The sequence below is a fragment of the Chironomus tepperi genome, unplaced genomic scaffold, assembly GCF_022539635.2.
Source record: "Chironomus tepperi strain 1889 unplaced genomic scaffold, CSIRO-AGI_Ctep_v1 contig_11, whole genome shotgun sequence".
NCBI lineage: Eukaryota > Metazoa > Arthropoda > Insecta > Diptera > Chironomidae > Chironomus > Chironomus tepperi.
Genome location: NW_027226133.1, coordinates 463,557 through 491,546, shown reverse-complemented (window position 1 = coordinate 491,546; position 27,990 = coordinate 463,557). Strand labels below are relative to the sequence as shown.

Sequence of the window (27,990 nt, the reverse complement as noted above, 5' to 3'; positions counted from 1 at the left end):
GCCATAATTGGTCAATTCTAATGAGAGGAAAAATTATTACAAATTCAAAAAAACATGAAATTCGGTCAATTGTGATTTCTTTCCGTGATTTTTCTGGTCACGTTATGTTATTTCATCTAGACCATAAAATTGTATTTTTGAGTTTATATTTATTTTTTTTATATTGGTTTGCCAACCTGACATGTCCAAAATATTACATTTTTTTGTTGTTGTTTTACTCGACTGTCGTTCAATTTCATATGCTTTGATGATTTTTTTCTCTCTATACCTTCTATATGATGGCAATCAATCAAATTTTATGTATATATATGTTGTGATATTAGGAAAAATATTTGTACATGTCGGTCTATATTTCATGTACATAAATCGCATGCATGACCCAAATATCGATTTGTAAAATATTTAATCATGAAATTTTTCGGACAAAATTTTCAACAATTGCTTTATTTTGTATCAGCATGAGCATATTTTTAGGATTTAATGAGCTTCCATTTTAATTACTGTCATTTAATAATGCATTTTGAAAATTTGTCATATCAGACATTTTATTGCTTCATTCAATATCGATTATGATAAATTATATCAATATAAAGTCAATCGATGTATTTAATTTTTATCAATATACATTTAAAGTTTATGATACTTGAAGCAGCTTTAATATGATCCATATCAATGACATGCACACACACTCAGTTTAAAATAAATCGAATCAGATATTTTTTTGTGCTCCTTTAGTTTACTGCCTTTTTATATCGCATTATTTAAAGATCTAATAGGATTTTTATTTTTGGTATTCAGTATGAGTGGCTGATTGTTTGAATGGATTTTTTTTTGTATTTTGAAGCTAATGTGTTTTGGGGGTAGAATAATATTCGAGTTGACTTTTAAATGCTTTATCAAAGCTTTTAAGTTAATAAAATTGAATCAATTTCTTGATTTCCTGCTAAAACTTCTTTAGCTTTTAAGATTATTGAGATCTAGTGCTGAAATAGAGCGATTCGGGGCTATTAATTGTTAAACGAGTGACCTACAGCTTATAATGGGATCAGAACCACTTCTTGGATGACATTACCACTTTTAGCCTATCAAAGAAACCACAATTACTACTAAAACTTAAAAATCCCAACTTCCTGTCTATAAATTACGAAGTTATCCCCAAAAATTTGTGAAAAATCAAGTTTAATACACATTTTATGGACTTTCAATAGCATAATCCTGAATACCTCAATCTAACCTTCTAAAATGCGCCACATCCCCATCAATCTTCCAATCCATATCCCTCATATCCGTTCCCTTTCATCTCAGTCACACGACAAAGTTTCAAAATATTCAACAGTTTCCAAACGGCACATAAAAAAAATTTCTTTTTAGCGCATTTTTGAAACTTGTTTTCAAAAAGGTAGCTTAATAATGCACTTTGTTCGTTCGTTCGGCTGTTCGGTCGGCTGTTCGGTCGGCTGGAACGCGAGATCTCGAAAACTAGACATCGTAGAGAGCTCCGGTTTGTTTTAATAGCTTCGTTCTATCAAGTTATTGGGTTATCGGTCATTTAGAAGTTTCAAATCGACGCATAAATACTATAATTAACAGTTTTTCATTTTCATATACAACAACAACAAAAACAACAACACGTTTTTTCATTGTTTTACAGTGTTTTTCAATGTTTGTCGATGTTTTTACAGTGTTTACTGAACAATGTTTGAATTTTTTTGACCGTTATGAGGTTTGAATTATGAAAATCCGTTAAATGATGAAGTTCTTAAATTTTTGGAAGTTTTATATGAATCTTGTTTTTAAGATCTGGAACTTACTGGATCTTGGTTTTTAGGTCTGGAAGTGACCTTGATCTTACTGGATCTTGGTTTTTTGGTCTGGAAGTGACCTGGATCTTACTGGATCTTGGTTTTTAGGTCTGGAAGTGACCTGGAATTTACTGGATCTTGTGTTTTAGGTCTGGAAGTGACTTGTTAATCAATTACTGATCGCTGGGACAAAAATGCGCTTAAGTCCCTCGATCAATAACACGAGGACTTTTGTAATTTTTTTTCTTTCGATTTGAAAAATTTATTTTTAAAAGTATATGTGGTGTCTGGTGACGAGTACGGATGATGGAAAGAGGCAACACAAAAAAAAGAGGAATAAAGAAAAAGTTTCCAATCGTTTTTCGATTGGCACGTGATGTGAGACTTAAATCAGGATACAATAGAATTTAATGCGGCAATTGCTTTTCTGCACAATTTCAGCAGTAGGATATAAAAAAGTTTAAGCTTTATATGTACATTGAAAATATCAATTCAATTTAAAATGAAATGAGATAGAAATAACGAATAAGTGCTGAATTGAAAAAATCAATTTTCACACTTTAATAAAAATTTATTTAATTTTATTTTATGGATGTAAATTTTGCAAAAGCCCAATTTGAACTTCGATAGCTCTTTTAAGGTTATAATGTGATATTTAAAGATTTCATTTACACCAAAAGATTTAAAATTCATTTGCATAAATTTCCTACTGACCAATCTTGTTTTCGATTCTATTGCACAACAGCAATAATAAAGTTTTATTTATGACACGACATTTTGGACTTTAAAAGTTAACAGTAGTTTAACACGAGAGATAAAGTCTATCATTAAAAGAATTCCAAATGTTTGAACTTTACGACATCATTTTCTAAAGAATTGAGGAAGATGATGAAGTTACTTAAGGTCAATTTCGACACATCTTGAATATTTTACATTGTTAATTACAAAGAAAAGCCAAACAAAAATATGAAAAGGAAAAGTTTTTTGTCGGTTCTTGTAATTCTATATTTGGATACAAATTGAGATCAATAAACAGACACAACTGCTTATTTTGTAACCGCTCTTGGATATTCATTAATCTTATTATTTACTTTAAAAATATTTCAGTCTGTTCTGCTTATAAAAAACCACCGACATAACTATAAATGTCATAATAACAAATGTAGAACAATTTTTCAATTTTCGTCACCGCTTTATTATAAAATTGCCGTGTCTACATTTTTGTATTAATCAGTTGACAGTCATTTCATGGAAATTAATTAATTTTTTGGCTTTTACTTTGGAAATTTGTTTACTTTTTGATGGTATTATCAATTTTTAAGGGAATTTTGTGGTTTTCTGTCGATTGTCAAGGATGATTTCACTTAATTTTGATTCTTGAGCTTTTCACCTATTACGTAACACATGCTTAATGAGTTTGAGCTAAATGCAAATTGTTAGAACAAGTTTCAACCAAATTTACGACTGAATTTGCATTTTAGAAGCAAAAACTTTTAAATTTTACGACTGTGTGGGTTGTACCTTCGGAGAATCATTCAATATGCTCATTGCCAGTCAAGAATCTAATCTAAATTGCTTGAATTCGCTTAAAAACTCAAGTAATTATCATTAATTCCAAACCACCTTAAGTTATGAACTTCAAATCCATCCCACAAATGAAATTTTGCACATTTCTAACCAAAAACATAACAAAAGAGACGCCGGTAAATCAACGAGTGAAAATTAATAAGCTAAAACGTGCATAGAGGAAATACTTAAAGTAGAATATACTATCGGTATGAAAAAATAATAAAAAGAGAGTCAAACAGCGGCGAAAAAAGTCATGGTAGCTAAAGGAAAATAAAATAAATCTATTAAATGGATTTGGTAATCTCTATGGTAAAATATCTAATTAAGGGTCAATTTATCAGCACTAACTGCAGGCATATGAAAGGCGAATGAACAAAAATTGCTGTAAAAGCATTAAAATTCACAAAGCAGTAGACACGTTTTCCCTGTGAGCCATCACCCATAACGTGTGTAAATAAATGTTTTCTTTCACACTTTTAGATAATTGATATCATAATATAGAATGAGATAGATTGTTTATTACTATAATTTTAGATTGTACTAATGAGGAACTAGTTCATCTACGTCTTCCACTGACTTGACGTAAAAACGTAATTCGAGATAAAACGTGCAGTGTCAAATGTTGATGGAAATCCCATGGTTTTTTTGTTATGAAATTCGAGGTAAAATTGGTAATTTTCACTTGATCGTAATGCTGTGTGGCTACTGTTAAATATCTTTCAATTAAACCATGGCAACTGTAAATTTTCATTAGCTTTTGGGCATATCGTATGTTAAAAATTGGAAGGATTTTTACATTAGCTTTACTTTGAAAATTATTTTTATAATTTTAATAATTGAAAAAAAAAAGTTGCATGTCTTGATGGTAATTGGCAGTAAGCTGCAGATTCGTTGGGATCTAAATTTCCACTGTGAAATGGTTTCTATTGACCCAATTAGCTTCCCTAACATGAAAAGAGACAAATTTTATGTACCGAAGTTACTCAATAAGCTACCCGAACAGGCAAAAAGACCGAATTTTAGGTACCGTAGTTGTATTTCTGTTCAATGAACCCATGCTCGATGCCTGTCAGGGCTTAATCCACAAACATCATAATTCAACGTCAAATCAGCACCAATCTAATCAAGATCATCAATTTATCAATTCCACAAGTCTTCTTCATTTTTAATTGCCACTCTTTGACATAATAATAAGTCACTACACCACCTGTTGCCAAAACAATTATTCCTAATACACTTCATCAAACGCTGCCTTATTTCTCTCTAAATTGCTTCAAGTTCCATATTTAAACACCAAAATAAGCTCCTCATCTTGCGTATTTTAAATCACTCTTCAAGAACATTACTTTTCGCAATTTTCGATAATCTCAGACATCATTAAGTGTGATGAAATATTTTAGGCATGTGCATGCAAGAGAATCTACTGAATAATTTATTATTTGGTTTACTTCATTTTCAAAAAAATATAAACTTTGTATATTTTTGCATGAATGGAATTTTATTTTTTGAGTCAAGTTGATCACATCTTATTTCGCTTGGGCATTTAGAGCATAAAGAAATCATCATTATATATTTTTTTTTCTGCGTAGTCATTAGAGAGAAAAAGTAACAAATTTATTTTGAATTCACGCCAGGACTGTGCTTTAATTTGGTTATTTATGTTTTTTTATGGTAAGAAGCAGTATACAGCAAACTTTTTTTGAACATCTTAATATTATGAAGTTGGCAGTGATGAGATGTTTGTTGGCAATTTCAAGCAGACACGAATGAGTGTTAATGTCATTAGATTATCTGATTTTAGGCGCATTTTTTGATGTTTTTGGGTAGTTCCTGGTTTTATATCAATTAGATCTGTTTGAGAATTGATCAATTATGTTCAAAACTTTAATCATAGATTTAGAATTGTCAGAAACGGTTCTAAATTGTTTGTAAAAGTTTAATCAATTTCTAACAAGTTTGAGTAGCTCAATTCAGCTTTTTGATCCAACATTCAGCACCACGCTGACGTGACTCAAAGATCGTGCCGAATTCAAACCAAATCCGGCTCCAAAACCAGATTCATGTCAGTCTGGAGTCGGATTTTTGATCGATCAATTGATTTGTGCTAATCAGGAAGCTCCAAATTGTCTAAACCTTCATAAAACTCTTTAGAATCTTCAAGAACATGAACTAATCACCCATAAATATCAGTCAGACAATTCTCAATCAACAAGCACATCCAAATATTATCAGAACATTGAGAAAAATTCTGTGAAAATTTTCAGAAGCCCCAACAGAAAACGTTTATGAAAGAGATGTACATCAATAATCCCTCCTCAATAATATTTCATGAACTTTTATTGATTCTGTTGTTTATTTTCACGAAAGAAAATGAATTCTCTCTCCTCATGCTCTAAACGTCCAACAAGACAAGTCATGGTCATGAGTTGTAGGCGAGTTGTTAACAGAAAATGAGGATAAAAAAATCGAGATGTTTTACTTTCATTGTTCTTCCTCTCTTCAACCCAAAAAAAAGAAGCTTCAAAGTTTTTTTTTTTTTTTATTTTGTTCTTCTCAGTTACAAGCTTCATGAAAAGTTGGTAAAGAGATTTATCGGAATTTCACAAAAGAAGCAAGTGAGAAAAGAGATTTTAACAGCAGCATCGTAAAAAAAGAGATATCATAAATCATCATAAATCTGAAATATTCTAACTAAACAGCATCAGCAGCACGGCGAAATCTATAAGGCGCAACATATATAAAATAGCTCAATGAACATCAACAAAAAAGAAAAGTAAGGAACAAAAAGAAGCTGACTGTAATGGTTTAATGGTAGCATGATTTCTGTTCTGGATTTTGACATCCATTGCACACTATAAATATGAGCATATAGTGAAAAATCTATGCTATATGCTTAAAGGCGCCACGGGTCGATTATGGGAAAAATTTTCAGAATTATGGCAATTTATTTGAGAAAGAACAGTCCAACAATGGATACACTTAGTCTTCTTTTTCTAGCCTTTCTATTGTGATTACTAAAATTGTACAAGACAAGAAGAATTAGAATAGGGGTTATTAATAAAATATGTTAAAATATAATGTCACAAAAATCAAATTTTTTAGATTCTCAAAATATCTTTCACTTTTTTCGCAATGTCTATACTTAGACTTCTTTTTCTAGCCTTTCTATTGTGATTACTAAAATTGTACGAGACAAGAAGAATAAGATGCAAAATCATTTCAGAGTCTCGTTGTTGTCAGAACAATGCAAACCGTTGAGTGGGTAAAATTTCTTTTTTTTTATATCTCATAATTTCAAACACTACACTTTAATGTGTCAGCAAGTCATTCAAAAAGTGCTTTTACGCAATAAGCATTAATTCTGTCATTACACTTATATTTATTTTTGTCATCATAATAAAGAGAAAGATTTTTGGTATGGAATTGAAATGATGAGAAAATAAGCCATACTATTTTTATTCCCAATTTTACATTTGTGCTTATAAAAAGTTACTATTTTGGTTCGAATTAAATACAGCAAAAATTTCCTCATTTTTTTATAGATCTTATCTCGATCATCTGTGGAGTATGGATGGAGAGCTATTTAGAGCAACGATGGACAAAGGTGAAGAAGTGGATGCTGTAGTCAATAGCTCTAAACTGCTTAAGAGACAGAGTGTCTGCCGTGCCAATTTATACCTTCGGAATTTTCTTCAATTAATCTCACAAGGTGCTTCCTATCAAATATGGCATTAACCATGAAAAGTCATCAGCACATGCTTTAAAATCCAAAAATTTTCAGCGAAAAAAATCATAATCGATAGACAACATAACCTCAAATCCAATTTGAGTCGCAAATTCCAAATTATTTTTGTTATTTTTGCGCTATAGCTTTATCCTCGAGGCAAATGTGCGTGACTAATATTAAATTTTGGTATGATCAAAATTAGTTTTAACAAATTAATCATCTCCAGCACTAAGCAGCAACTCTGTAGTCGAGAAAATTTCACAAGAACCCATTTTGCATAAAAAAAATTACCAACAACTAAGCAACTCCATCTTTTGCTGTGCTCACATAAATATTTCTTCGTGCAAGAGCAATTTTCCATGAAAATAGTTCCATTCTTTCGAAAAATAAAATTACTCTATTGAGTGCATTTGGCTTTATTGATTTTTTTCCTTATATTTTGCCAAGATATCCATAATTATAGATGACTAACATCGTGGCTAACTCTCAAACGATGTCAGTAAGACGCAGAAGAGGAAAAAAGAATTTAATTTTAAGTAATTTTAACTGTAAAGTCATCGACATTTCCTCTTATTCGATGATGATGATGATTTTACACCTCGGGGGTATATGAGAAGTACGTTATTGGGGAACTCGATATGAAATCTTCATCAACAATAACAAACTGCTACCACAAATTCAATTAAATTAAATTTAATGGTGAGTAATTATTGAAAATCGGTAATTGTTTTTGGCCGCTTATGTGACGTTTTTATATTTTTGTCGCATTTGCTGAGGTTTTTGGAATGTGGATGTGATGTCGTTACTTTATCTGCTGGTTAAGCTGTTTGGTTTAATTTTTGCGAATCTGAATTAACATAATTGCAGAGTTTTATGAATAATTAAAGTCTTTATGACACGAAATTCCATACTTTCTGCTCAAATCGGACTTAAAGCCTCATTTTATACAATTTCTTAATCCAAACCTCCTCATCCATCCAAAAAAATGCGCCCTAATCCCAATTCACATAGATTTTCTCAACTTGCCCTTCATCCGAATGAGTCATGTGCATTTTATACAATCTGAATTGACGTATAGTTATTTTTTAATTATGCTATTGCACTAAATACACATCTATTTAAACTGCATGGCATGTCCATTATTGAAAATTCATGTTTAACAATATTTCAATGCATGATAATCACTTTGCAATGGCAAAATGTATGACAAATATTTCCACACGGACATACATACTAATAAGCACATCGTTGATTGGTGCAATCATCTATGGACAGAGCACTGACTGCTCTAATCTAAAATGTATATAATTCACAATGTTATGTAGACAGTTCGGTGCTCATTGAAGAGAAGTAAAACGATAAATTTATGACTGAAAAACTGTCAGCGAATGGAATGCAATGTGAAATTACGTTACGTAGACACATCAACGAGATGCCAAAATTAACATGGCTCAGCTAATTTGATTTGATGTAATGGCTTGAATAGTTTCAGTTAATTTCTGTCAAAGTCTAGTCTCAAAAATTATTTTATATTTATAGCATCCACAATAATTCACATGCAATACAGACCAGGTAATATAAATAAAAAAAATTAAAAATTAGATTTAGATTAAGCAATAAGTGAGCATTATGCTGACTGACTCGATTCGATAGAGCTTGTGAAAGCAATGAATTGTATATAATTCGAATTTATTGTACTATTATTAATAATATAACTATCATGTTTTCACAATCAAATCTAAATATTTGCACAGTGAATTGTTGCTGCTTTTTCTTCTTCATGCTAGACACTGAAAGTTGACAAAGTCCATAAGCTGTTTACAAACACTTCGAGAAGAGAGAAAAATAAAAGTTTTTTTTGCTTTGCTTTTTTTTTTCTTTTTTCATCAAATGAAAAACTTGGTATTGACGAATTTATTGGCTAGATAGACAAATTGCGCATTTATTTCTGGGAAATAATTATTATGTTTGGTTGCTGGATTATGGTTGAGATAATGTGGAAAAGTTGGGATTAATGGATTTGTGAGAATATGCTGAGGGCGGTTTGGAAGTTCTGGAATGTCACATAGTGCTTTTTAATCAGTTTTGAATAGTATAACATAAGCTGTACCCGACATTGACGTCTAAAACTGAAATTCGAGCTAAATTTTCAACAAATTTGAAATTTGCTTCAAATTTTCATTCTTTTGGAACAAAAAATTGTAAAATTAAGCTGGTTTCCAGATTAAGAGCACTCACTATGCTGTAAAGATGTAGATTCTAATATAATTCATCTCAAAAACTTTAACATTTTACGAAATAATCCTTAACAGACTTAATGCATCCAAAAATACCAAACCCAAACCTAATAAAACAGTCACAAATACTTCTCAATACTTCTTATTTGCTCAAGAACGAGAAGAACAAAAAAAACTTGAATGGCTATGACGATGACACAATCTTATTTAAACTTGTACCATCACGCGCGACTACATATTGAGACAGTTTTGGAATTCTTCCTTAACTTTTTTATATTCTCAGCTTTTTTCTTCTTCTTTTTTTGTGGGATTTTTTTGTATTTTATTTTTGTATTACAATTCAAAGTACAAATAAGGAAGAAGAAGCAAATAAAAGAAAAGTCGCATTGATGGGAGACACGAGCGACAGCAAAAATAATTGTCAATCTTCACTTTTGTTGCCCTCTAATTGGCATTTAAGGAAGTGAAAATTTTACACCTTTGTGTTATCCAATATCGAGAGACATTAGAGGTAATTACTGGTTATTAGTGTCAATATTATGGTCATTATTGATTTGAATTTGTCACAAATCATTAATTAATTGTGAATATTTTCTGGGAATTTGAAACGTTATGAAATTTTAGACATGAAGTTGAGAACAAAGACTGAAAGTTCATCTAAGCTTAGCTTTAAGCTTTTAAAATTCTGAATTTTTATGAATTCTACCTTAAAAATCCTCTAAAGTTTCATCATAAAATATTCGCATAAAATAATTTTCTCCTAGACTAACTTTTCAGCATTTCCTGTCACATCAAAGCTCTCTATTGTGAATACATAAAACTATTTTTAAATCTCACACAAAACATTAGAATAAATCAATAAAAGATTTTCCCTTCATGCTGAATACAATACACTCATATAGCCATAGTTAGAAAATGTAATCACGAAAGACTGTTTTTTATTATATCCGGAAAATAAAAATTGAAAGCGGTTTTTTTGATCAACAAACGCAAAACTTTTTTTTTAGCTGTGTGTGGCTTGCATGCATCAAAATTCGAATCTCTTTTGTTTATTTATTCAGCTTATATTTTATTTTATTTTTTTTTTATTCACAATAGAAGAATTTATTCATGTTTAACTTTCTTAATGTCTTTTTGCCACAAGGTTCATTAAAAAAATATTCCTTTCATAAAACAATCAGCTAGCAGCTAGTCTATTAGTAAATAAGTTTACACAAATTCATAAAAAAATGAGAAATTTTTTCTATTGGCGTGACAAAAATTTAGCAGAAATAAAAGTAATTATTGTTAAATTTCTTAAGTTTTATTGCTTTTTGCACTATTTTTGAGCTTGTGATTTGAAAATTGAGTCTGCTGAAATCTCCTTTAATCAGATATTGTGACAATCTACACCTAATCTGTCATATAATGTCTAATTTCAAAAACAAACGACCACAAACCCGATTAACAAATATTTATTGAAATTAGTCATTAACTTGCCTTTAACTGGTTCTAAAGAAATTTTGTCCACTTTGAAAAAGTGATTTTCATCCCTCAAAAACCCTGAAAATCACACAAAACTCCGTAAATCCATCCAAATTTACTCCCAAACTCTAAATGCGCCATAATTCTACAATTTTTACAAAAACTTTCATTCTTAATTCATCGAGTGTTATTTATTATAGAAAAAAGGCACGTTAGATGCTGAAAATAAAATGTCTATCCAGCAAATAATTGCTTCATGCTCAATTCACAAGTGTTTATTTTATCGATGACATAAGTAAGTAAGTAAAAAAAAAACTACTCGTATACGAAGCACATATTCACAATACATAAATATTTATCGTAGTTTAGGTTCATTAAGAATCTACTTGAGAATTCATGAGAGGATAACTTGTAGAATATTATTGACATACTTTTTGCCATGCCTTTTTGACTCTTCAAGCTCAAATTGAAATATCAAAAAAGTATAGTTCTCAAGTTCTATTTTTGTATATCCTTCGTCAAATTGAGACTCTTTTAAAAATGTTATAAAATAATCTTTAATGATCCCATTATCAAACAACAATAGTTTTACACTCGATAGAGTCCATAATATCCGGCATTTGCCATGCAAGTTTATGTTGTGTACGTTTTAAATGACTTCACAATTATCGTGATTCTATTCAATCAATAATGCATTATTGCACATCATACTCGTGGGGATATTGATAATAATTGTTTGTATTACAACAACTTATGTATCGAATAATCATTTCATAAATGTTGATCGTACTTTTGAGGCTGATGAGGGTCATTGAGAGGAACAAATTCATAATTTAGAGCTAATCATCGAGGAATGTTTAACTTAATGGATCTCATGATGGGAACATTAACTTGTGACTTTTATTTTTTGTTTGTAAACAATTTTTCTCTTCTTTATTATCATTGGATTTAATCGACTTTCATATTGTTGTAAAAATTCATCGAAAAACTTTTTAAAAGTCCATAAACATTCAATTTTAAATTTTTGTTTTCAATTATCGAAGTTTTTCTATCCAATTTACATGAACAATTTTTGACTGAAATTCTCAAGTGAACATTTTAGTGATTCACAAAATTGAGTACATAGAAGCATTAAGCACTCATTTCTAATACTAATGGAAATTTTAAGTAAAATCCTTAAAGTCAATGAATTAATGCATCTGAATTGCACTCAATTTTCATCAAAAAATCAATCAAAATTTTCAAATATATCCAAATAATTCACAAGTTGAATGATAAAATTGTTCATAAAAAAAATATTGCAATTTGCTTGGCATACATTTTTATTTATATTAAACTAGTGCTGCACATAGAAGTTCATTTTATATCCAAGACATGAATATAATAAAGTATTTTTAAGGGCACACAGCATGCAGCAAATTAAGTTTTGATGTTCTTTTGTGTAATGGTCGCCTTAGACTTCATTTCTCATTCTTTTTATTAATTTTATGTAGAAAAATGGCATATAAGAATGAATTTGAGTTCCCTTGAGGATACATTGTTATAGAAAATTGAAGTTTTATGAATATTTGAGTAGTTGATCTCTTAAATTAGATTTTAAATGAGCAATTATGAGAATTGTATCAACTCTGAGCCTGATTTCATCATTCCAACGTTCAACCAATCCAAAACAACCCAAAAAATTGAGGAAAAACTTTTCAAAAATTGTGAAATTTCCACCAGCAAAAATCACCAAAAAATCTGTCCTCATTTTCCCAAGGAAATCGCCCACATAAAACTTTTATTTTTATCTACAATTTTTTATATCCACACATTCCCACAGCAAATTCTCAATTATTTCTATAAAGTACAAATTCAGTGAATTGCGGTCAATAAATTTATTTATTTTTTTTTTTCATTTCACTTGCTGACTGACTGATTGTAAGGCTAAAGCCATACGAAGTCTTTGCATTTGGTAAACGTCTCATTGGAATGCAGTACATAAAATATTTTTCATCTCGTCGTACACAACAACGTACGAACATAAAGTATTGAGTGCTCGCATGGAATTACAAGAAAGAAGGAGGAATAAAAAATGAAAAATTGGAACTGAAATGCGTATGGTACATAGTTCTATTATGTAACAATTTATTTTTCTTCTCTTTTTTGCTATTTCTTCTCTTCATTGCGTTCGGTTTAAGCTACTGCATGAATTATTACTCAATCACTGATGTGTATTTTTAAGTTAATACCTTCGACATGACTATTTTGCTACTCACAAGTCCAAATTAATTACATACACATCAGATTTTTAAATGATATCGATGAAGTAATCGATGTTAATTATTATATGACTTGCCTAAACATTTCTACTTGATAATTGACTTTTACAGGTGATTTTAATAAAAATTTCACTTTTAACTGAATATTCAATAGGAAATTTTCATCAAAAGACCTTTCGGAGTCACCACGAATTCATTCATAGTCCATAACAATAGCAATTTCAATCACGCTTCAAATTAAGCAATTTGTTGTTGTATTTCATTAAATGATCATTTGATTGACAAAATCGGAACGAATTGAAACCTGTTAGATGCCCATTGGCATTTAATATTTTTTTGTTTTATTTCGCATTTCATGTGGCAATTAATTTCCATAAATTCTTTATCAAATGCTAGTCTGGCAGTGTTGGGATTTGATTTTTACGAAAATAGATTAAGATTTGAGAGTTAATTTGGAAATTGGACTAAGTTGGTCACGACACAAAGAGCTTATATGATGTTCAAGGTATGCTGGATTGCTACTCAGCCACTTGACTAGCTTTACATGTCCCAATCATTTTTAAACAGTCATGAAGGTTCGTTTAATCCTCTTTCACATAAATATGCCTTGATTTTCACCAAAATAAGACAAAATCCCAACAAATCCCGCCTTTATACCCAATAAAATCACCTCAATCAGCCACACTAAATCAATTTTCATTTTTAACAGATTTTTAATTAATTCTTTCAATAAAAAAAAAATTATAAATTGTATGAATGTCGATGCTGTTAAGATAAGGTTACGTGATTTAGATCTTAATGATAAATTACTAATCATGGACAGTTGAATTGAGTTGATTGGAATGAGATTGTCAAGGTTCTCAGCTGTTGGCTACTACATTGACCGAATGACTTGTTCAATTCTCGTTACTGTAAGGTGATGACATGACAAAGTATTATTTTATGTTCTGAGATATAAAAAAACAAACTTTCCTGTAATAGTTGAGGATCTAGTTGAGAAATAATAGAGAGTCATTGAATTTTAATTTAGAAAGTAAAGCTTCCAGAAAATTTGAAAGTTTTAAGCTATAAATTCAGAAATGATACTGTAAGTGATAATGAAATTCATTCAGAAAAATTAAAATTAAAATCAAAATTTTTATATTCCTTAATCTCAAAGTTAAAAGTATGGAATTGACCGAGAAACGGAGACATATAGAAATGTGAAATGTATGTGTGTAATAAAATGGAAAATCAAGTCACAATAAATTTCAAATATTTATATGCTTTTAAGCAAGTTGGACAGTTTTGTGTTAGCTCTACGTGCCATGCATTGGAGATCAGGTTATTCAAATTAGATAAATGAACATTTTAGATTATACGTATGCTCATGCATATATGTCAGGAATATATATGTATATCAGTGTATGAATAATTTTCAGTTATAGTAAAAAATAATAGACTTTAGTGATGATGTGAACTTGGATATAATCTCTGGATTCATAAATATAACTTTTTACTAACACCCCACAAAATTTTTTGCTATTATTTTTAGTGATCAAACATGATCTTATAATTTTAATTCCAAAAGTTTTCATCTTCTGCATCAAAAATTCCTATACATGCAATCGAGTCAGGTTTAGAGAAAATTGAATGTATCAAGTACAATCCATGATTATATACTTGAACTGTAAACGTAGATAAACTGATAAGAAACCCTTGAAAAGTTATGCATTCTCTCTTAAGATTGCATGACGTATATAATCTTACCAAAATACCTTGCATGTGCCTCACATAAAAGATAGATTATACAATATCCTCAGCATTTCATCATCATCATCATCATCATGGTATCTATTGATTCCATAAAAATGAATGTATGTTTTTGGGGTAAGGGACTCTCATGTTAGAGAAACTTTAATTAATGATCATTCACCTATCAAAATGAAATTCGATGATGTTATTCAAAATTATTTACGTATTTCGGAGATTGAATTTTAGTCAAGGCTGAGGCACTGTGGGGAATTCAATTGATTTTTGTGACTAACTGTGAAGATTTCCTGTTTTATGATGCTTTGATATTATTGTGGGATATAATTGCAGCATAAAAGCTTGAACTAATTGATTATTACTTGAAAGTGGATATATGATCTACTACTAATCATCTTAAGGCTTATACTAATTTCTCCAGAATAGCACAAGTCAGTTAATTGGTCGAAACTTAGACCTGAGGCTGGCGTGACTTTAGCTAAGTGTCGAATTTAAGCCGAAATCACAGTCACGTCGACCTGGAGTTAGATTTTTGATCAATTAACAGATTAGTGCTATTCGTGTCTGCTTACCTAAAACAGGACAGATCTATAACATTGAAAAATTCATCTAAATTACCAAAATAGCAATTACACCTACGCATACATGCGCATCCAATATATTATTATCCTATTAATCCTTAAATAAAATTGAATCTTCATTACTAATCAACATCTTGCATTGTCCATAAAAAGCATTCCCAATCAAAAATAGCCCAAATGCTTAATCGTATCATCTTACAAATTATAAAGAGAGTGTCCAAATCTAGTCATCGATATCAAATACAAATCTAAGTTAACTCAACAATTTTCATACTGTATAAATCTTAAATTTATTCTATAGGCATCATCAGCATCTATCTATATAGCGGGAATTTTTGTTTTTATATCTTATTCATCTCTTTTTTTTCTTATAAAAAAAAAACTTTTTTGTCAACTCGAAAATAACACTTAATGAGAATAGTAAGCAGTTGTTTTGTGAATGTATACGTGTGTAAATACTTATAATTTGCATAAAACATTTTCAATTTCAACTTCTTCACTAATGGCTGTGAGATAATGAATAAGTTTTTGACTTAATGATGAACAAAAAAAAAAGTGTTCGTGTCGTGTTGTCTTTTGGCTGTATATAATTTCTCGTGACCTTGGAAGTACTCTTTTTTTAAAAGTTCATCTTGATTATAAGATGGGAAAAAAGACGTTTGGAAGATAAACATGTAAATTGTAATCATTTTTCATGACTTAACTACTTGTCTTTTTAAGACACATTTCCTCTTGGATAATAAGCTTTAATATTCACTTTGACTTGTTCATTAGATGAGGGGAAGTTGATGCGTGAGATTTTACTAATTATAGCGTTTAACTTTGCAAGACTTAAGCGGCTTAGCTTTGCCATATTTTCGATGCTAACATCTTCCTCATTATGCCTTAAATTGCTGTGAGATTATAGATAAATTGTGAAAAAGATTTAAATTGAAGGAATTCCGCCATTTTTTAGAAATGGATTAATTTCTTTTTAAAATCATAAAATCCGTTAAATTTGAAATTTATCACTTAATTCAATAATTCCCGGTTAAAATTGCTAACAAGTGAATTTGCGCTTCTTTTTATCTGCTAAAATAATGATCCGTTGACTGTTTTACAAGCGTATTCAGCACAACAATGCTTTTTAAAATTATTCATTGTTGACACACGATTTTATCGTCATGATGACATAATTTATTTTATGTATAGAAGAACAGGGTAAAATTCTACATGAAAAGAAGTTTTCAATTGATGATGGCGATTTATTTTTAAGACAAAAGCTTTATGTGTGTGTTTTCAATGACTTTATGAAAATATCAATGGGGTAAATAAAACAAAAGAACTTACCTTTGGGCATTCCACATGGTGCTGGTGTCCTCGAGTTATCGAGAAAATCCAAATCATATTTTCGTGCTGGTGGAAAGGTTAAAGCTACATGTCCATTTATTTTATATTGCATACAGCATAATGTCACCAGAAACAATAAAATTTGTACCCGGCTCGCCATTTCTCTATATCTATTTTATCCCTTTCTATATAAATTGATTTCAATCGAATTCTCTTTTATTTTATTTGTTTTAATCCTATGCTGATCGTTTTCAGATACAAAAATGTACAATTAAATTTATTCAATTGAATTCATTTGATCGTCTTATATTACGTACGAACATGAATATGAATGAATTGAAATCCAGATAGGAAATTGCACTTAATTTTCACTTCTCTTTTTCATACATATATTTCACACTCTTTTTTTTTCAATATCAATAATATGAAAAAAAATAAATAGAAAATGAATTTATTGCTTTCGATTATATTTTATTATTAATTGGCTTTGTGTCCATTATTCACAATTCTTCTCCTTTCATTTCGCTCTTTTTTTCACATATGCACGTTTATTTGAATTCATTCATATATAATATGGATTATTTGTGGTATTTCATTTTCATTTTTTCATTTTCATTTACGGAAATAACTTTATTGTGAGTATCGGTTCACAAATTAACACACTCGTTAAAATTAAAATGACACAAAGAAAATGCTGCGTTTAATTAAAAAAATTTTGTTTTTTAAACTCTGCATGCATAAAGCGAAAGTTGTTTTAACTAACTTGTGTTAATTGGATCACTTGTTCACTGATTTATTATTATCCTGACTTATAGTCTGATGTAATCGAGCCCTTACATTAAAATCCTATTAAAATTGATGTCATATGCATGCACAATTGACTGTTAATGCAGAGAACAATCTGTAAAGAAAGAAATAAGAAAAAAAATACATTAATTACCAGCACATCAAGTGTCATGCCCTAAAATTAGCTGTTAAATGCACCTTCGTCAAGTGTGAGCTTTTCAAGATTACAGAAATAGTTGTCGACAATTGTTATACGAGATAAATAATTTCTACTATATATTGCGCGCAAAAAAATAAAGTAAACACATAGATTGGTATTATTAAAGCTATGTGAAACGCCCATTATACTTCGACTGAGACCTTTGTGTTATTCTCTCTCCTCAAACTTCACACAAGAAAAAAAAAATAAATAAATTTAAAGTTGCGCTTTTTCTCTTCTAAATTACAATGATTTTTCGAGTTCAAGTTGAGTTTCTTTACGTTTCACGAGTAAACAATGGTTTTGTTAGTTCGCGGCAAACAAAAAAGTAACAGACAAATTGTATGCTCGCGCAATTTTAATGCCTTTGTCTAACATTTCTTGCACTATTTGACACTATTTTGTCATTTTGATTTTATTTCTCTCTGAATATTTGCTAAAAATACACAGCAAAAATCTTGGAATTGATTTTTTTGCAAGGTGTGAAAGCAGGTTTGGTATTCAAATTGATGCTCTTTTGAAGGTGATATGAAGATTAAATTTTAAATTGATGACCGAAGCATTGAGTATTAAACAGATGATACAATCGGTGTTTTGATTGAACTTTTGACAATCCTACCTAACGACGTGGCAAGAATTAATGACGGGTAGAGTCTGAATTTGGCATTAGAGGGCAAATTTTCAATTCGCACCCAAATAAATTCCTGAATGTGAATGGTTCTTTAATTTTGCAATTATTTCATCGCGGTATTCTAGTCGGAACTCGTCTTTGAGTCGTTTTGTGACTTTTGGTAACAAAATATCTGCAAACCCGAGCAACACAAATGAAGAAGGCTCCAACATCTTTATTTAGCAGCCATATGGACGCCTTACAGAGGTCCTTTCTTAGTAGAGCCTTTAAAGCTCTATGGCAGAGCCTTCTTTATTTGTATTACCCAGTAAATCTATATTTGCAGCCATTCTCATCACAATGACAAATAAACTTCCCAAACATTAATTCTTGCCTCAAATTCCATCAAAATCCCCATGTTAAAAACTCATTCACGTCATATTAAGCTCAAAATGTCCTAAACATTCATAAAAATTTCATCGTGCTTTTAAATAAAAAGAAAAAAAAACCTCAAATCCTGCTTTTAAAAATTAATGCCTATTCTCCTCTCAATAATAATAAAAAATATATATTTAAGTTCTTAATATTCTCTCTCGTGGCAGCAACACAAAAATAAAATTACGTAAGAAGATTTTTTTTATGAATATAAAAATTTAGAATAAATTTCTGTGCTAATAGCATCAGTAACAGCGGCATTATCGGAAAGGAAATATCTGGATAGTGAGAGGAACATGCTTAATTATTGTATAATCGTTATGAGTATAGAGATGAGGCATTTGAGTCAATGGTAAATGTTTTGCTACCTATACTGTATCGAGAGATTATTTATAAAGATAGATTGTTCTTTCAGATTACTTCAATGGCATCGAAAAACGATTGCTTCATTTCTATAGAAATAATTACATTGCATGGTCATTATCCTATCCAATTGTTGTGTCTCTTTTTGCTCATGATCGTTACATCTTCATTTGTTGGAGGTGCTACTTTTCTGGGTTATTTAACATAGATTTGTCTGAAATGATTTATTATTTTTTGGCGTGTTTACAAAAGATTTTTGAATCAAATTTTGTTACTTCCTTACAAAACAGGAGATTCTTTCCAATGCCAGTTGTATTTTGCCATTGTTTTAAAGCAATTTTGATTATAAAAACTAAACACTTGTCAGTTTTAACGAAAATATTTAATAAAAACTTTTTCAGGTGATGAAAAAATTTAGAATTTGGGAACTAAAACTTTCAAATTTTCAAAGTCCGTTATGCAATTCAAGTGCGCTAGAATATTCTAGCACAACAAAATGCCAATGAAGCTTGACTTTTCATAATAATCCCAAGACCTCTTTTCATGCTTTGATTGATTACGATGGCATTTTCCTTCTATTTTTTAAAAGCTTCTCTTCTGTAAAGCATGGAAATAATTATTTCCTTTTTAAGAGAAAAACGACATTGTGAATTTTTCTTCATGTACAACAACAAATCTAGTTTTGTTGATAAACGTCTATCCAGCATTAATAATACAAGAAAACATCTTCTATTTCTCCTTATCTTCGTCATTTTTTCTCTCATTAGATGCTAAATGAGCATTATTTGCATACAAAATAAGAAAAAAATGCACAATTATATATTCATTGCACATATCTTTTATTGTACATCCATCCACAATATATATTTAAAAAAGAAAATTATGGAAGCTCATTATGAAAAAAAGAAATATTTTTTTAAAAAATTATAATTTTTCCCATTGCATAATGAACAACTTTTTTCTATCCACTTCGAACCAAGAACGAGAAAATTCTTAGTTTTATTTCTACTTCTTCATTATGTTGAGATTAATGAGATAAATCTTATTCTTTTTGGAGACTACAACTTTTTAATCATGTCTGGTTGCTGGTTCTTTTTTTTTAATATTCCTCAACAAGAAAACTTGGCGAAAATGAGATGAAAAACTTTGTTTTTTAATATTTTAATTACAAAACTATGTGAAGGATTCTTTTTTATATAATTTGTATTCTTATTGAGTTCTTCAACATCATCACATCGCATTCTTTACTATTTTTTAATGAAGATTGTTTAAGAAAATTCATAAGAAGCAAAAGTTTTGTACAGAAAATCATGATAAATCTTTTTCTCAACAATTTCATTATTTAAATTTAATTTTACCATGCACGAGTATCATGAGATGCGTAACTAAAAATCCAATTTACTTCTTTTACTTAATTATGTCCATATATAGATCAAATTTAATTTTAAAGTGCTTTCTTTTATCTTTCATTTGCCATCAATAAAATATTGAGTGAATTTAAAACATATTCGGAGTGAATGAAGGAAATGGAGAAGAAATATAGTTTATGTAACATTCCTTAATTAACGATTAGATGATTTGAAGTGCGCCACATAAATCTAGAGGCTATAAATCTTTTGAAATAGCCGTAAAAAATTCCATCAATTACTCTCGGTGTTTCTTACATACATGATGTTTATAAATCGTTATTAATAATATTAAAGGTATAAAGTATGAATATTATTGCAATTATTGCTTGATGACGCACTTTCTCTAGGTGATGTGGATTATTTCTAAATGGATGAATGAATTTTTGATCAATTTTGTGTCAGTTTTTAGATTTTATGAACAATTAGTAGCATATGGCCTCCAGCATTATTGCTATTTCTCAGAGCAAAATTAGCTGGCAATTAAGGTAGAGTAAGCCATAAAAAGTAAAGAACCGTTCCAAATACCACAAGCAAGATCTAGAACCAACCCGGAAGGTACAGAGTGAATAGTGTTACTCTGAGTCCATGCCAGATCAAATAAAATCCCTCATCAGGCTAAACTCAAGTCGACATACTTTTAACCCCCTCCTCTCCATGTTCATGTAACATTCCAAGCCAAAATGAAGCACCCACCGACATGCTTGCCAAAAAATCCAGTTTAAGAAATTAAGAAATGGACTCAAACATTTTAATACACTCAACATTTGTCAATTTTTGTAAATTTTAAATTAAAAAAAAAAGTTCAAAAACTTCAGCATGAGCTAGCAAATCTTGACGCTGAGTTATAAGCCATAAAAAAATATGAATCAACATTAATTAGAAAAGTTTCGCAAAAAAAAAATTAAATTCATGTACAAAAAGCCTTAAGCCGCGTGCCTAAAGACAAAATTCTTTCTCACTATGTTAATTACCCACAAAAATGCCCTACTTGTGTTATTTCCATTAATCATTCTTGTGTTTTGCGACGAGGCAAATAAATTAAAATTTTTATTGTGCTCCTCTCGCAAGTTGGTGTTGTGTCTAGTCACAACAATGAAAAATAATTTTCAGAAACATTAAAAAGCCGGTCTAATTGTTTAATTTTTTATAAGCTCTATCATAATTAAAAAATATGTTTTTTTTCTTTTCTATACAAGTACGGCGATGATGATGCAATATTCATTTTGTTCGTGAGAATTTTCATGCTCGTAGTTTATGCGAAAAAAAAGAAAAAGATTTATTGTGTTTAAAATAGTTTTGCCATTTCGCCCCAAATATGTCAGAAAATATTTCCCTTTAAAGACAAAACAAAAAAAATTCTCATAAAGCGTCTCTTTCCATATATTCACCATAATGGCATTCGAAACAAACAAACAGTTTTTCTGTTGTCTTGAGTCTTGTTGCTTATTTGTAAGCATAAAATCGATATCATGATAGTTGTTCAATGTACAATCTAATTTTCTTCCTCAAACACATGACATGCATGCTTGAAATTTGTTGTGAAATCCTTTAACTCAATATTGTTCATAACAATATTGCACATTGAACATGATGTGACATCAACCTTACTTATTTTAAAAAAAAATAATGCTAAAATGAAATTGAAATACACAAAAAAAAGATTTTTTTTTGCATATGTTTGCAAAATCGACGATACATGTAAGAATGAACGAAATGGAGATTGAGATTGTAAGGAGAAAAGTTTGGTCGGAAAAGAATGTCAAGTGATATTCAATAAAATTTCCGAAAATATGAGTATAATATGAAAGGACTTTGTGAGAATATTACACAATGATTTCAGTTGAGAGTGTAGATTGTGCTTTGAATAGGGAAGTTGATAGTATGTTAAAGTTATTGGCGCATTCCTTGAATTATGCATTTTTAACAGGTTCTAGAATTCTAAATCGATCTTTAATAAAGCACCTACAGTATTCGAGACATTTTGAGATGCGCCTGAGGAAAACCATGTATCACAATTAATCTGAATGACCAGCGTAGTAAGTAAGTAAGCAACCACAGAAATCGAAGCAAAAAAGCTCACAAAAGCCTCAAGTTATCCACTTAAACCCTTAAAACCCGTTACTATATCCACCTTCTGCTATCATTTACTATTTTTCCCTTCCTTCCCTTAATATTAAGCATCACGACACACCGAACAACCAACTTTATGGACAAAAGTATAAAATATAATCAAGATGATCCCTTTTATCAATCTACAAGCAAATATTTCGTCATACTACATTCCATCCTTTTGTTCTATAGATCGCTTTAACGGGACACGTGTAGAACGTTCCTCAAATATTTACTAGACGTGTTCCTATAAACGATTTCCTATTGTTGAATCATGTTGGATAATACAAAGAATGGGCAATCATGTGTGTTTGTATATTTGTGTGTATTGATATTTAGTAAGAGCAAAATGAACAATTTTATTGACGATCCAATAAAACTCAAATATTGAAAAATATTTTTCATTGTTGGGAGTGAATAATGCACAAAAAAGCATTTTACATGAAAGCTTTTTGTAATTTACAATTACTAAAATTTTACATCATAGGATATTCAAATATTTACACAGCACATAGCATCCCAAAACAACCACCATCTAATTTCAATTTTATAAATTCATCAATTTTCGTTTTTGAACAAATAAAATTGCATTTTCTAGTGCGTGAATAGCTAAAAAAGGATGAAAAGCTTTTTTTTGTAGAAATAATTTCCATTAAAAGCTTTACATGAACGACATACAACATACCGTGTGATATGTGACCAAAAAAAAAAAGTATGAAGTTTTTTTCTGCATGTCCCATTACATTGTGCTCAAACAACAATGAATAAATTTTCACGATGCCTTTTTTGTGTCGTACTATCATGTGTATACAGAAATTTTCGTACGTAAATATCAGAAATAAATCATTGGACATCCTTTGTCCTACTATAACCGAAATAAAAAAGTTCTTTTATTCGCATTTTATTACTTGCTCTTTTTTTCTGATGTCTGTTGCCAATGAGCAAAGGAAAAAAAAGAGTTTACATGAGAATTGGCACAAAAAAGACATACAAACGGATGTCTAAAGGGAACTTTTTTTTTCTTGTCGACTGTCGAGAAGTTTTGTGAGCTGAATTAGTGCATTTTGTGAGATGGTGGAATTACTTTTGTGGATGTTAATCGTAATAGGTCATGAAGAGAGACTAGGATTGGATCAGGATGTCTGAGGGTCATTTTAAGTACGAAACTTATATTTAGGAAAGCACACGACATAGAAATGGGTACAAGGCTGATCTCATGTCAAATTTGTTGAAATCCGGTCTAATGACAGAATCTAGTCGACCAACGGCCGAATTTCAGCTATTTCCACGCCGTCTGTGTTGCGGAAATGCCACACAAGCTAACTAATATCACTCAAATCAATCTAGTCCATTAAGCTTTCGAATTTCCAAATCATAAAGCTACTGACATTTACAAACTGATCCAATTTTTATCATGAAAAAAAACGCGCTTCAAATTCCAAATACTCACAAATCTTTTCACAACTTTTATATTCACATTTGCTGGACATTTCAAAAAATAAAAGTTTATCATGTCTACAATAAACATATGTCTTGTCCATTCAGCTTATTTATATCCATCTATTTAGCTTGTTCAATGTCACAAAGTTGAAGAAAGTTCTTTTTTTATATTTTATTTCAAAAAACTGTATAAAAATTGTTGCTGCCACAGAAAAAAAATTCCATTTCTCAATTCAAATATTGACATTCGCTTGCTTGAAAAAAAAAGATCGCGTAAACCATTTTAAAAATTCATGGCCTGGAGCGAAAGCAATTAGAGCACTTCCAAAAAAAATGTAGTGTAGAAGAATGGACGATATAAAAAAAAGGATCTGTTTACATAAAATCTGTATGTTTATGCAACTTAAGAAATCCCTTTCGAAAAGCTCATCGCTTCTTCAACTCTTTCGTATTTCGTTCTTTTTTGTAAGAATTTTCTCTCATTTTTTTTGTATATTTTCTGTTCGTGCCCAGTGGAACTGTTTTCCTTTCTCTTAAATAAATAAGTCTTAAATTGGTTTGTTTGTATGAATTAATTCACCCCTTTTCATTTCATTCTGCTCATTGTTACATTCTCGCTTTTGTTCTCGGCTCGTCTTTAACGTTGTGCTTAGAGCAATTTGTATTCTTTTCAAATTCAGAGGCTTTTTTGAGACAATTGTCAATTTTTGTTATGAAATTTTTAATCATATTCACACCAAATTTTCAATTTGGGTGAATATATTGTTTTTGGTCTATCACTGAAACCACTTTTTTTGATTTGCTGGATTACCCTTGGGGAATTGCCCCATATAGTTGCTAGCCAAAAGTCTGTGCCTGAGAATACCAATCTAACAGTGAAAACCGCATCTCAATTGGTGCTTCCAGTGCCGAGAAATCGCAAAAAAACTCTTTCTGTCATTAAGTTAGCAAGTTAGCAAGTTAGCAAGTTAGCAAGTTAATCGGTGCGATAACTCGTTTCAAACTCAATATTAAGACTTCGGGTTTTTTGCATCTGATAGATATCGGTTATGGCAAGAGCTGTATTGTTTTTGGAGCCATAAGATGCTTCCACTGAGGCACACGATGCAAAAACCTGTCATTTTTTTGCAAAATTATAGCCGATTATTCCAAAACACGTGTTAAAAAAATCGCGGCCTCGCTTCGCTCGGCCGCAGACTATTGAGGTTGCTTTTATCTTCATTTTCTTCAAGTAAAAATTAATCATTTATAAACGTGTTTTATCCATATTGTTTTTTAAAGTGTTTAGTTAGATTTAGCGGAATGCATTGATTGGAATGTATTATTTTTAATGTAATGTATCGTCAGGTCATGTGTTCGAATCCTATGAAAATCAAAAAAAAAATTTTTTAATTTCTTTTTTTTTTTTTTTTGAATATGGAACGTAAATATAAATATTAATTGTAGACATCAGAAATATTTATCTATTAACATTCTTAGCTTTTAGAAAACAATTACACTTTGAAAAGTTTAAATCAAAATACTACTTAAGAATCAATAAATTCAGCCTAGTTCGTTTAGATCACTATGCGAATTTAAACGCTGTAATCTACCCAAGTCGGGCGAGCGAAGCTCAGCCCGGCTCGTAAAGTGATCTATATAAGCACTGTAATCTGCCCAAGTCGGGTGAGCGAAGCTCAGCTTCCAAGCATTTGAAACAGCACTTGGATCAACATATGTTACCGTGAGAAGAAAAATAGTTCGAGCGAAGCTCGAATTTAAGTAGTTCGAACGTAGTTCGGACTTGATTGAGCGAAGCTCACAAATTTTTGCGTCCTGAACGGAGCGAGTGAAGGCGTGAAAATTTTCCCAAGCATTAGAGACTGCACTTGTATCAAAATATGATGCCATGAGAAGAAAAATATTTCGAGCGAAGCTCGAATTTAAGTAGTTCGAACGTAGTTCGGACTTGATTGAGCGAAGCTCACAAATTTTTGCGTCCTGAACGGAGCGAAGCGAGTGAAGGCGTGAAAATTTTCCCAAGCATTAGAGACTGCACTTGTATCAAAATATGATGCCATGAGAAGAAAAATATTTCGAGCGAAGCTCGAATTTAAGTAGTTCGAACGTAGCTCGGACTTGATTGAGCGAAGCTCACAAATTTTTGCGTCCTGAACGGAGCGAAGCGAGTGAAGGCGTGAAAATTTTCCCAAGCATTAGAGATTGCACTTGTATCAAAATATGTTGCCACGAGAAGAAGAATAGTTCGAGCGTAGCACCCAAGCATTAGAAACTGCGTCCAAGCGAGGCTCGAATTATCATATTTATTTGATAAATCTATTATTTTGTTTAAGTGGTTTCTTTATTTCTTACTTTTCTGTACAGTTATCTGATCTACGTATGGTGTGAATATTCCATGAAGCGTGATCCGCTTCATTACTAGTTTTTATCATCTAAATGTCAATATTTGTCATGCTTACAGCTGGATGATTTTTATGGTAATGGTCAGCAATGTTATGAATATTTTAAATTGAAATAATTGTGTTTTTTTGTGTAGCTTTAAAGTAGTGTTACTCAATGTTTGCTGAATCATGGTGTCATTGCAGGTGTAATGGAAATAAAGTGTCAAGTCATAATTCCAAATTCAAGACCAAATCCCCTCACATGTTCCAAAAGCACTGCTTCAACCAATCGTCAACGTTATCTTTCTATATCCTAGTTACCCCAGGTATTTAGACCTTAACCTACTTTTGCCTAGCTTTTGCCACTTATCCCGTTCCCAATAATCTTGCTATCACTGAATTAAATAGACACTAAATTTTATGACAGGAGTCAGATTTTCTCCATCTAATTTATGCTATAACCTCCTTTTCGTCTATGCTTTATTCAATATTTTCGGTCAGCGGTATCGATAACTAGCCCGAGGAAATAAACAATCACCGACAAAGAGTAGCAACAATGTGCAGCACTTTTTTCACTTAATTTTTTATTATTAAATTTAATGTTAAACAAAATAAATTTCACAATTTCATTTTAATTCCCCATGGTGCGTTTTTTTCTTTTATTGAATGGAATTCAGCATTGAAAATGATGAAAAATTGTTTGCATAAAATTTTTGTGTGTTATTAAAAAATTATTTGAGCAAGGAGAAAAAAGTTGCTTTATCATGATAATAAAAAAATGTAATAAAAATGCTTTGTTTGTTAAAAAAATCTTTTAATTGAATTTTTTATCTTATGCAAATTCCCAGAAATCCTTCACAATTTACTCAAAATATTCTGTACATTATATATCAGTTCCCCATCAACATCTTCAATGAAAAGTCATGAGAAACTATGATAAATAATAGAATAAATGTTAATTCATCATCATCTGCATCGCGATGATGACCTCAAGTGTCATAAAGCCCGCCATAAGCAAATGAATCGTCCGAAACTAATAAAAAGTTTAAGAAGGAGGAGACGACGATGAGATGAAGAAGAAATTTAATATTTTGAAATTCCAAAAGGCTGATGCAATTATTTCACAGTCAACGTTCGGGGCGAGATTGCTGGTCGTGCATCGTGTGCCAAAACATATTTCTTTTGTGAATGAAGACAATGAATCGTTGCAATCTTACAAGATTTTTTCGTTTTTTTTTTTTTATTCATCTCTTAATTTATGCATCTATAGGATCAAGAAAAATTTACCTGGCCGATCTGAATGGTATTTTATGCTTCTTTTTAGTTAATTTTTCATGCGGTCAAAACGATAAAATTCCAGCATATACCGAGTAAATTATGATGATGCATTTTATATAAAGAAGAAGCAAAATTAATGTTAAATGGCTTGAGGCCATTCTTTTCAGCTGTGCATTCTTCTGGTTTTCAAATGAATATGTGAATTAATTCTTATACTTTTAAAGCTTGTTTTTGTCATGCAAATGCAAATTTTTTGACTAA

The 27,990-nt window shown here is 30.5% G+C and overlaps 1 protein-coding gene across 3 annotated transcripts in view; it reads right to left on the bottom strand.

Moving 5' to 3' along the window:
* Positions 1–27,990, bottom strand: part of nahoda — a 92,687-nt gene that overhangs the window by 45,109 nt on the left and 19,588 nt on the right. For all 3 annotated transcript variants that reach the window (XM_070636427.1, XM_070636408.1, XM_070636418.1), the window contains exon 2: positions 16,720–17,620. In XM_070636427.1, coding sequence (XP_070492528.1) covers positions 16,720–16,879 — 160 coding nt within the window. In that variant the 5' untranslated portion in view covers positions 16,880–17,620. The remainder of the gene's footprint in view (positions 1–16,719; positions 17,621–27,990) is intronic.